We start from the raw sequence: 12,932 nt of genomic DNA, 5'->3' as shown, positions 1-12,932 counted from the left end.
ATTTGAGAATATGGAGTAGCCATCTCTGTGGTTACCAGCCGGGGCAGAGAATCTCCAGATACACACACAGAAAAATAAGGACAACTTCTTAACCTTGCAGACGATTATTGTTTCAAAATCACAGACAACAATATATTCCACATTAACATAGTAGAACAATTGTGTTCAATTTATTATGAGGAGAAGGCAGACTACTCCAACGTCAATGATTCGATATTCTCATGGATATTCAGAAATTGGTGAAATGGAAAAAAAATTGGCTTGCATGCCGACGGTCAGACCTAAGTATGTTATATGCATTATATTGTAGACATGGAAATGAAAAAGTAATGATGACAACAAGAACATAGAACTATTCAGTGATTTCAGTAAGTCACACCTGCCAGCAATAATAGTTATGTGAATTAGAAAATCTCACCTACTAAAGAACAAAATATTCAATGCCTTGTGCATAATCGGTCTTCCCTGAGTAGTTAATGAATAAGTGATTGGAGACAGGAAATGTAACAGGAACCTAAAATATTTGGGAGAGAGTGGAGAAACTTTGAAGACTGCCCAGAAAGTGAAGCATGCAAGAAATGGCCATTTCTAGCTCTTACTGGAAAGAGATTCTAGATTCCAGAAAGAAAGGAAAGCAAACACAATGAGAGCTGGAAAAGACTAGTCTCGGTGGAAACTAAATTACCTTCAAACTACAAGGACTTCCACCTGCATAGATTAAAGAAATATAAGACAGTTCCCATCTCCGTATTTTAGAGATAAAGCCCATCACACACTTTCCTCTTTTCCTTCTTACCCCACTAGCCCTCATTGTGTCACTCGGACTCTGTCTGGTGAATATCACTGAAGCTTTCTCTTCTCCAAAGTCTGTCCCTGGGAATCTCAACTGGGTTTCCATGGAGTCTGGAATCAGGGAATTACAGGTGTAGGGCAGTGGGGCAGGCTTAACCTTTCTAGTGTCTTCAGGGTTGAATTCTCAGAGCAACTCATTAAATGAATTGTTCCATTATCTTTCCACTCTGCAAAATCTTCAGCCCCCTTGGGATACAAAGAAGAAAGCAGATGGGAACGTTTTCAGTCAATTTTTTGTCCATGAAGACAGCATAGAGGAAGTTGGATTTATTTCCTCCAAGGGTGGCAACTGTTCTTCCTTTGGTTTAATTTAAAAGTTCCCAGGTTTCCCCTTACAGAAAGTTAAATTGCTATAAGCAATCAAATTCAGGCATCGTCTCTGTGTAATGTGCCACGGTTGAGGAAAGTTAGCGATTTTGTGGAGTTCTTGGTGTCCACAATGTTAGAGGCAAAGAGGTCCTTTCTTTTTAATTTTTCCTTAATATACAAACTGCTTTAGAAAGGTATGATTGAAATCTAAAAAGCTGTATATATGCAGTGTATACAACTTGATGAGTTGGGGATATGTATTTATCCATGAATCTATCATGACCATGAGGCCAAAGACATGTCAATCACCTTCCAAAATTTCCCTCAATCGCCTAAATATTTTAATGTGTGATAACCACATTTAACATAGGATCTGCATTTTAGCAAATTTTCAATTTACAATACATAATTATTAGCAATAAGCACTGAGCTGTGTAGTAGATCTCCAGGACTTATTTCTCATGCATCTCTTTTTAAAACCCCATAAGGTTTGACAGTTATCTTCCCATTTCCTCCTCCTCGGTCCTGGACAACCACCATTCTCCCCCAAACAAGTCCTTCTTCAGGAAAGCAAATTTGGGAGCAGTATTTCTTCTGCGAAAATGACTAACAACATCGGGACAGGATAATCTCCTTTGACATTTGCTGGAGACATGGGCGCCTTTATGATATTAGGGATTTATTTATTTATTTATTTTTATTTTTTTGAGACACAACTCTGTCTTCCAGGGTAGTGAGAGTTCCATGGCATCATCACAGCTCACTGCAACCTCAAACTCTTGGGCGCAAGTGATCCTCTTGTCTCAACCTCTTGAGTATCTGGGACTACAGGTGCACCAGGACGCCCATCTAATTTTTCTATTTTTAGTAGAGACAGGGTCTTGCTCTTGCTCAGGCTGGTCTCAAACTCCTGAGCTCTAGCAATCCTCCTAGAGTGCTAGGGTTACAGGTGTGAGGCACCATGTCTGGCCTGGGGCTCCATTTATTACCTCTAATACAAAGACAGGACAATAATAATCTAGGTAGAGTGGGTTGAAGAGTAAGGATTGAGGAAATATAGGTGGCAAATACACACAGGCTATACAGCTTTTCAATGAAGGGAAGAAGAGAAATAAAGCAAAACCTAAAGACAGTAAGGAGTATTGGACAGTTTTACAAAGATGTCTTGAGTGGAAGATATTGGAACATGTTTAATGTTAAAGAGAATAAATACAAAAAAATGCAGGCTTTGGAACACACAGGAAATATCCCCTACAAAATTTGCAGGAGGTAATATATACTGTCAATCAAACAAATATCACAATGTATTATAACGTCATATACAGAATACATGGGCCCAGAGAGCAAGGGTTGGAATCACAAATGTCCTTGCCTAACATTCCTCCCAGACAGCTGCTTAGGGAGTTTGTGCTTCTTGTCTATGCAAGTCTGGCTTCACTAGATTTAGAAGTCTTGACTCCTAAAGGGATGGCTCTTCTAGAGACAGGGCAAAGTCCTGGTCCTCAGAATCTCTTCACTCTTGCAAGGAACCTTTTAATAGTGAAGGCCCCATTTAACACTCAGCTATACTTCCTGCCAGGGTGTTTTAGACTCCTGAGGTCCAAGGATAAGCAGACATAAAGAATCAATTTCTTTTCATTTTTTTAGTGGCTTGATTGACAATCATAAAATACACCCATTTAAGCTCACAGTTCTATGCTTCTTTGTCTATTCACAGAATTGTGCAAACATCATCTTGATCAAATCATAGAATATTTTCACCATCACCAAGGAAACATGGCACCCAAAAGCAGTCACATCCCATTGTCTCCCTTTATGCCTACCCTAGGCAACCACTAATCTATTTTATGTCCCTACTGGCTTGTCTATTTTGGACACTCCATATAAATGCAATCATACAATTATATACCATGTTGCCTTTTGTGTCTTGCTTCTATGATTTCATGTGTTTTCAAGGTTCCTCCAAGTTGTCTCCAAAGTGAAGGGACATCCATTCTATGGAATGCAGTAATGTATTTGCAAAACATGTATCAGATATGGAGCAAATATCCAAAATTTATGGAGCTCAAGCAACTCAATAGTGAAGAAACAAATAACTCAATTAAAAAGTAGGGAAAAGATCTGAATAGACATTGCTCAAAAGAAGATACGCATCTCTACGCATTCCTGAAACCCAAATAAAGGAGGTGGAGGAGGAGAGAGAGGAGGAGGAGAAATATACAAATGAACAACAGGTATATGAAAAAAAGTTCAGCATCACCAACCATTAGGAATGTAAATTATAAGCACTGTAGAATATCACCTCACACCTGTTAGAATGGATAAAGATAATATGGTTTATATATACACAATGTTCAGCTTTTACAAAGAAGGAAACTTGCTATTTGCTCCACATTGATCAACCTGGAGGACCACATGTAAAGCTAAATCAGATAGGCTAGATGGACAAACACAGGATGAACTCTCCCATATGTGGAATCTAAAAACGTCCAGCTAATAGAAGCAGAGAGAAAAATGGTGAGTACCACAGGATGCGAGGTGAAGGGATTGGGGAGATATTCATCAAAGGACACAAAATTTCATATATACCAAAGAAATTATTTGAAGACATCTATTATACAGGGTGATGAGTATAGTCAAAAACAATACATTTTATACGTGAAAAAAATGACAAGATAACATCCAGACTGGAGGAAATTTTGCAAAACATCTATCTGATAAGTGTCAAATTATCCAGAATATATAAAGAACTAGGACAATTTAGAAACAGAAGTACAAACTACGTAATTAAAAATGAGCACAGACTTGAAGAGACATCTCTCCTCTTAAGATACTCAAATTGCTAACAAACACTCAAACGGATGGCCAATTAGTTGTTAGGGAAATGCAAATTAAAAACACAAAAAGATGCCACTTGACACCTAATAAGAGGCTATGGCCTTTTTTAAGAAGGAAAATAACAAGTGTTGGAAAGGATATGAAGATAGAGGAGGACTAAAGTATTGCTGAGAGGTAAAAAGTGGCAGCTGCTATGACACAGGATAGGGCACTTCCTCCAAAAGTTAAACATGTAATTAACATATGACCCAGCAGCTGCGCTGCTAGGTATATTCTCCAGATAGTAGAAAATGAGTATCAAGCCAATAAATTTACACACTATTTGCAATGGCCCCATGATGGAAAGCACGAAAATATCCATTAATGAATAAATAAACAACTTGGTTTTTATTATACAGTGGAATATTACTCAGCCATAAAATGGAATGGAGCAAGTTAACATTAACCATTAAAATCACCAAGAGGAGGGAAGAAGAGGGAGGAGAGATGAGGGAAAGAAGGAAGAAAGGAAGGAAGGATGGTGGAGAACAAAGAAGGAAGGAAGGATTGTAGAAAATAAGGATGGAAGGAAGGAAGGACAAGGCAGGGATCACAAAGAAGGAAGCAACATCTCCGAGTTATCCTAGGTAGTACATCACTGTGAATCTTACGAATGAACCTGCTTTCAAATCTAGATTCCAGCATTTGTGTTGAAAATCCCATCACTGTTCTTGGGAAACACAGGACAGCAAAGTTAGGCATGTGGACTCATTGTCATGTTTTCAGGACTTAGCCCATCTTAACTCAGTCTTCCTTTGAGCAATGGGGTTCATGAGAAACCATATCTGAAGTACACATTTTCACAATAAAATTCACACACATAAAGCAGCAAGCAGAGCCCTGGTGGAGTAACGGGTTGGTTAGTATTATAGGACTTTTTTATTACATTTCTTCCATCAAGAGCAAGAGCACAACCAAATTGAGGTGAAGAACAGTAACATACAAGAGGATAATTTTTGAGGAAACCATGTGAATGCTTGATATGAGAAGTGCTTTAAATGTCAAGTTACAAATCTCAGGAATGGCTCTAAGAAAATTGATGAAAATTACAACTTTAAGACTCAGGATTAGGGGAGAAAAGTTAAAAAGAAATTACAGAGGAAGTTATGGAGGGAAAAACAATCACGTAAACATATGAAAACAGACTCATAGGTGCTTTGGAAATGAACAAAAGTAACATGTTATTTAAAGGAGGAAGAAAGCCAGGATATTTAAATTGAAATTTGCCTTCAAGACCCACAATGTCAACTTAGTTCTGAACCGGTGATGCATCAGTCACAGGCAAGAGGCTGCCATGCTGAGCAGTCTTGCCAGGGTCCCCTTCACGTCCTGGTTCCTCAGGCTGTAGATGAAGGGGTTCAGCATGGGGGTGACCACTGTGTACATCACTGAGGCAATGGCACTGCTCTGGGAAGAAGGGGTCACAGCGTAGCTGAGGTAGATCTCAAGTGTGGTTCCATAGAACAAGCAGACCACACAGAGGTGAGATTGACAGGTGGAAAATGCTTTATTCTTGCCTGCAGTGGATGACATCCTCATTAAGGAAGAGAAAATTTTAGAGTAGAGTAGAAGATCCCTGTTACAGGAAACACCCAGAAACACAGCCGACAAGTACAAGCACATGTTATTGAGGAAGCTGTCAGAGTGGGCCACTTTGAGAACCTCAGCCACCTCACAAAACAAATGTGGGATTTCTGTGGCCCTGGGGAATGTCAGCCTCCTTATCAGTAGGACGTGAACCAGTACAACCAGGGACATTATGAACCAAGATATCAGAACCAGGAGGCCACAGAAGCAGGGGTTCATGGTGATCGTGTAGTGCAAGGGGTAGCAGAGGCCAAAAACCAGTCATAGGCCCCGTCACGGTCATAAGCACATCGTCCACACAAACAAAAAGCAGAGCAAGAGACATCTGGGTCAGGCAGCGCCCATAGGAGATGACTCTGCTGTGAGTTAGGATGTTCACAGTCATCCTGGGGATGGTGGTGGAGGTAAAACAGATGTCAACAAAGGACACGCTGGAGAGGAGGAAGTACATGGGGGTGTGCAGGTGGGCGTCAGAGCTGACCACCAGGATGATGAGCAGGTTCCCGAGCACCGTGACCAGGTACATGGACAGGAACAGCCCAAAGAGGATGGGCTGCATTTCAGGATCTTCTGAGAGACCCAAGAGGAAGAATTCTGAGAATTCTGTGTAGTTTTTTGCCTCCGTGTACCTGGTGCATTTGCTGGAGAAGGAAGCAAAGGCAATGTTGAGAGATCCGCCAACTGGCGCCTCAGCTGTTTATTATGTTACAGTATCACGCTTGGATGGAAGGTCTTTACTTTTACTAGTGAATAGTGAATTAGGCAAATGGAAATGTGTTGCATTATCTATACTCCATTTAATTTAAAATAAATCCATTTTATCATCGACTTACTAGTTCTAGTTCTTCTATTTCGATCTATGGACATTAATTAATTCCTTTCTTGATATGACTCTTCTGAACTCTTGAAGAAATGCCATGTCTTTTCTTGGTAATCACCGTACTTCATTCTCGTAGCTCTACAATAGAGATTAATCCACGGGCTATCAACTTCTACAGTATTTATTCTGTTATGACACTAGCCGGTGTTGTGACACTTAACTTTCAGTTAAGTTGATTTGTTTTCAGAAAGTGTGGTTGTCAATATTGCCTAGTTTGCAAAGTAAAAAAAATCTCTTTGTGTACAACAAGAGCCTCAATAAATAATGGCTGTTATTATGTTATTATTGTGAATGTCCACCTTTCTTCATATTGACATTGGATCGACAGCTCTTCCAAGGTATGGCCTAGATCTGCGATTTAGAAAATGTTTTCTGAACAGACATCCTGGACTAGAACTTTGATCCACCAATTTACTACAGTATGGCCTTGAGGAATTTATTGAGACACTTAGCTACAGATACCTGATTGCTACAGTAGGAATAGTAAATATTCTCTGCCTAGATGAAAGAGTGTAATTAAGTCAGATGATGGATTCATTTTCCTATTGCAGTTGCTGTGATGTGCAATGGATATTTCATAAGTGTTATCTTGTGTCATTAGTATCACAATAAATCAGTCTTGCATGCCTACCATTTATCAGTATCTCAATTAAATGGGGCAACCCTCAAGGATGGAATTCTGACCATTATAAATACATCAGGTCTGTTACCTCTTTTGACCACCACACAGAAATTCTGATTAGTGAAGATTCTTACGTCTCCTTCTTTCTGAACATACCTGCCAGGTGAATTCCTCTACGATGAGGACTTGGAAGTGGACTACACACATAAATGGAGAAAACACTGCATATCACCATTAAAATAAAATACGAGGCATGTGTAAAATTGTGTGCTCATGTGTACATGCTCTCAAGGGGGGATATATTTATTAAAATTGGCAGAATTAATCACCCACATCTACAACAGATGGATTTGATTCAACATGCTCAAAACATATACAAATCAAGTCATCCTAGAAAAATCCAAATCCAAATTTGAGTTTCGAAAATAAATGTTAATGTTCTCCAGGATGGAATAAAGCTCTGTATTACTAAGGCCTAGGGAAGTTTAATAAATTGAACACAGAAAAATAAGTCATCGAGGAACAGTGTAGCCTGGGACATTGCATAGGTGGGATTTCTTCCATAAAATAGGAATATTTGAGCTGAGAGAGGAAGGATGGGTCAGTGTCAATCAGGGAAAGTAAGAGAGAATAAAGGGTCTGGGGTTTGAGAACAAAATGCTACATTGCGCATGGCTCTGCAAGCTTCGTAATGGGGACTTGGGGGACCAGTGACATGGAGAGCAGAGAATGAGGGTCAGGAGGCACAGAGTCTGTGAGCCCCACAACACAGCCACCTGCGCTCAAGCTTTCTGTGCATCTCAGTTGGTAATTTTATGTTTACTTTAAAGTCTGAGGTGTGATTGTTTTGTCTCATTATTTTTCTTTGCAGGCATGTATGTGGTGCCTGTCACATAGTAGGTGCTCAGGAAATACACATATTGGATGTTTCATAACTACTGAGATGAAAAGTGACAATAACACACAGAAAACGACGTCTTAAACCTCATCCCATGCCTGGATATAGACTCAAAATTGAAGAGTAAGTTCAAATAGAATAGATTCATGTCTATTTTAGGAGAATATTACATGATGAATAACTAATGTCTAATCTAGGAATGGGAAAGTGGCTTCAGGTTAGGATGTGGAGGTTAGCATAGACTGTCACAAACATATATCGAGGAAGAGAAATCTTAATTATAATTGCAATGCAGGAAAATGTATTTAGGAAAATTAATAAACGTTACTGCGGTAAGTAGCCCAAGTAGAGACTCTCTACACACACAAAAAAACAAGGATAACATGCTAACCCTGGAAAGAATGGTTGCTTGACAACCACAGCCAACAGGATTTTCTACATTAACATATTAACTGCTGTGTGAGTTGTATTTGACTCATGAAGCAAAACCCGGGCAAAACCCTGCAGCGGGTTTGTGAAAATCTTGCTTGCTGATGTAATTATTGTTACAATTAATATTGACTATCTCATTCTAAAAACGAGATTACATGAATAGAAGTCAATAAATTTCATTTTTCTATTTATATTCACCTTTCAATTATACTTCCATCCAACAAGTCCAGAAAAACACTTTACCCTTACGAACTACTTTTCAAGTTTTCATGTTACATTTTACATGACTCCTTTTCAAGTTTTTATATTAGATTTTTATGGAAATAAATGCAGGAAATGATACAAAAAATTATGAGTTTTTCATTCAATTAGAAAAGATCATTTTGCTTCTGAAGTTCTTATTCTATTTTCATAATAAAACACAGTCACCCCAAGGAAAAAAATTTTTTTTTCTGTTTTGGCAGTCCATGTGTTAAAATGCTACACCTTTTGTGTTAAATGCATAAGTAGGCTGTGGTATACTTGAAAAGATTGGTAAAATAGAAAAATGAAATGATCATGATTACCAAATGTTAGAAATGATTATAATATGGACACTGACATGAAAAAAATAATAACAACAACAGCAATAACAGCATAGAATTATTCGGTGATTTCAGTGTGTCAGATACACCGGCAAAGGCAAGTGGGTAGTTATAAATTAACAATAGACAACACCTTGTGCATATTAGATCTTTAGTGAGTAGTTAAGAAAGAAGTGATTGGATAGAAGAACTCTAGCAGGAACCTACAGTATTTGGGAGATAGTAGAAAAGATAAAAGGACTGTCCAGAGAATGATGTATTCGAGAAATGGCCATTTCTACCTTTTATTGGAAAGAGATTCTAGATTCCAGAAAGGAAGAAAAGGAACAAGAATGAGAGACGGCAAGGATGAGTCTCAGTGGAAACTAAATTACCTTCAGAGTAGAAAGACTTCACCTGCGTAGATTAAATAAGTATAGGACTGTCCCAGACTCATTATTCTAGAGGTAAAGCCCAGCGCATGCTTTCTTCTTTTACTTCTTACCCTACCCGACCTCAACCCGACCTTACTGATCACAGAAACTCTATCCGACAGTTATCACTGAAGCCTTCTCATCTCCACAGTTTGTGTCTGGGAAGCCTAATTTGATTTTTACGTACACCATCATCAGAAAATTACGGGTGAGGAGCAGCAGGGGTATGCTTAAAGTTTCTATTGTCTCAAGAGTTGAATTCCCAGAGCACCTCATTAAATGAATTGTAATATTGTTTCTCCGCTCTTCAAACAATTCAACTCTCTCTTGGGATACAAGGAAGACAGGAGAATGCAAAGATTCTATTCAATTTTGTGTCTACAGAGTGATAGGGGAGGATGGATTTATTTATTTCCTCAAGGGAGAAATTCTTCTTCCTATGGTTTAATCTAAAATCACAAAGGTTCCCCTAAAGGAAAGTTTAGTTTCTACAAGAAATCAAACTCAGGCATCATCTGTTTGTGATGTGCCACCATTGAAGGAAGTTTGGAGATTTTTCACATCTCTTGGTGTTTACAATGCTATGGAGGCAAAGACTTTTTTTCTTCTTAAATTTCAGCCCTTCACTTTTTAATCATTTATGGATGTGTGATTGACATGTATAAACCTGTACATATTTACTGTATCCAACTTGATGAGTTTGGGGATAAGGATACATCCATGAAACCATCACCACCATCAATGCCAAAGAGGTATCAATCACCTCTGAAAGTTTCCTCCAGAATTCCTTATTATTTTAATGCATGATAATAACATTTAACATATAATGCCCATGACAGCCAATTTTTAGTATTCCATACATTATTATTAGCTAGAGACACTAAGCTGTGTGGTAGATGTCCAGGACTTATTTATTTTGGATCACTAAAATCCTACATGGTTTGACATTATCTTCTCCTTTGCCCCTCTCCCCAGCCCTTGTCAACCATTGTTTCACTGCAAAGTGCTCTTTCAGAAGAAAAGCAAAGAGTAGTTTTGTTCTGTTGAAAGGACTACCCAACTGGGAGGGGGAACTAACCTCTGACATTTACTGGTGATTTGGGAGGCTTTGTTGATAATATGCTTCATTTATTACCAATAAATAGAGGAACAGGGCAGTAATAGCCCAGATGGAGTTAGTAAAGAGGGCGTATAGAGGAAATAAAGGTGGCAAATATCTACTAACTATAAACTTTTCCATGAAAGGAGATAAGAGAGTTTAAAGCATTGCCTAAAGGGAGTACAGAGATTAGCATAGTACTCTAAAAATGTTTTTAGTGGAAAATATGGGAATGTGTTTAATTTCAAAGAGAATAAATATAATTAATGCAGGCACTGAATACACAGGAAATACCAGCTACGTAACCTCAAGGATGTCAGATGCACAGGAAGTCAATGGAGGGTTATATTGTCCTGCAACTCCAGCGTTCAAAATAAGTAGGTCCAGAAAGCAAGCATTGGAAGTTAAGTCTCCCCACCTAATGATACTCCCAGGGAGCCACCTGGGGAGTGTGTGCTTCTGGTCTCTGCAAGTACAAATTGTGTAGATGTAGAAGTCTTGACTCCTGAAGGGCTAACTTTTCCATAGACAGGGCGAAAGTCTTAACGACCTTCCAGCCACGATGCTGCCTGGAATTTCAGTACTTTCCTGCCAAGAAGAGGAATCACATGCTGGCAGGTGGAACTGACCCAGGTGATCATTGTCATTGTGTGGGCCCAGGAAGCAGCATGCACAGGTGTCTTGCTGTGCTCGGTCAGTGCCTGGGGAGCAGCCCAGGAGCAACCTCAGTATCAACACACTGGTGGATGCAAGTGGCTGTCGGTCAGTCACACTCCCCACAGACCTTGGGTGAAGCAGCCTCCTTTAGCTGAGGAATATACTCTAAGAAGGTTGAGGCTGAGGGCTGTCACATGGCCACACTGCCCACACATGGAAGAATAAAACTTTAATTCTGAGATGCGTTAGTGGAAGATGCAGCACAGCATTTTTTTACTGTCCACCGCTTTCGCCATTTGGATAAACTTCTGTGTGTAAGTTCAGCAAGTGGCAACTTCATGCTTTCCTGGGCCTTTTTTTAGGGATAGAGGTTAATCAGGTAAAGTATTTATGAGAGGAGAGTGAGTAGGTTGAACTATAGCCTCTTCTACTGAAGGTCATATTAAGGTCACACTGATATGCAATGTGTCCCCCCTCTACTGCCCGTTCTCAATTCGCCCATAAATGTTCAAATGCACCAGTTGTCACATGAAAAGGAAATGATGACGAAGCTCAGAATACTCAAGGGTCAGGAACAAGCTCAGCCCACCATGTTGATAATCCCAACTAGCAGAGGTGTTATCCGGGGCTAAGGGGAATTGAGAATGAGCAGACTCATAGGTGGGTTGGAAATAAAAAAAGAAGAAACATGTCATTTAAAGGAGAAAGACCCAGGATATTTAAATTCACATTTTTCTTGAAGGTCCACAATGCCCACTTAGTTCTAAATCGGTGATGTGTCTGTCACAGGCAAGAGGCTGCTGGTCTGAGCAGTCTTCCCAGGGCCCCCTTCACATCCTGGTTCCTTAGGCTGTAGATGAAGGGGTTCAGCATGGGAGTGACCACCGAGTACATCACTGAGGCAATGGCGCTGCTCTGGGAAGAAGGGGTCACAGCAGAACTGAGGTAGACCCCAAGTCCTGTTCCATAGAACAAGCAGACCACACAGAGGTGAGACCCACAGGTGGAAAATGCTTTATTCTTGGCTGAAGTGGAGGACATCCTCATTAAGGAGGAGACAGTTTTAGAGTAGGAGTAGAGGATCCCCATGACGGGAAACATACCCAGCAATACAGCCCACAGGTACAAGCAGATGTTATTGATGAGGGTATCAGAGCAGGCCACCTGGAGGATCTGAGCTAGCTCACAGAAGAAATGTGGGATTTGAGTTTCTAAGGAGAAAGTCAACCTCAGTATAAGTAGAACATTAACCAGGGCAACCAGGAACATGATGAACCAAGACATTAGAACCAGTAGGCCACAGAAGAGGGGGTTCATGATGACCGTGTAGTGCAGGGGGTGGCAGATGGCCATAAACCAGTCATAGGCCATCACGGTCAGGAGGAAATTATCCAGTCCACCAAACATTATGAAAAAATACACCTGAGCGAGGCATCCCATGTAGGAGATGTCTTTGCTGTGTGTGTTGATATTCACCAGCATCTTTGGGATAGTGCTGGAGGTGAAACAGATGTCAACAAAGGACAGGTTCAAGAGGAAGAAGTACATGGGGGTGTGCAGGTGGGCGTCAGAGCTGACAGTCAGGATGATGAGCAGGTTCCCGAGCACCGTGACCAGGTACATGGACAGGAACAGCCCAAAGAGAAGGGGCTGTAGGTCAGGATCATCTGAGAGACCACATAGGAGAAATTCTGATACATCCGTGTGGTTTTCTGCTTCCAT

At 40.1% G+C, this 12,932-nt stretch overlaps 1 protein-coding gene and 1 pseudogene across 1 annotated transcript; both read right to left on the bottom strand.

The window, feature by feature from the left end:
* Positions 1–5,313: 5,313 nt before the first annotated feature.
* Positions 5,314–6,573, bottom strand: LOC138397491 (olfactory receptor 7D4-like; annotated as a pseudogene).
* A 5,420-nt stretch (positions 6,574–11,993) lies between these two features.
* LOC138401239 (olfactory receptor 7D4-like) lies at positions 11,994–12,932 on the bottom strand. Its single transcript, XM_069496633.1, has one exon. The coding sequence runs from the start codon at positions 12,930–12,932 to the stop codon at positions 11,994–11,996; it is 939 nt and encodes a 312-aa protein (XP_069352734.1).

This window comes from Eulemur rufifrons, chromosome 2 (assembly GCF_041146395.1).
Source record: "Eulemur rufifrons isolate Redbay chromosome 2, OSU_ERuf_1, whole genome shotgun sequence".
Taxonomy (NCBI): Eukaryota; Metazoa; Chordata; class Mammalia; order Primates; family Lemuridae; genus Eulemur; species Eulemur rufifrons.
This window is presented reverse-complemented; position numbering and strand designations above follow the sequence as displayed.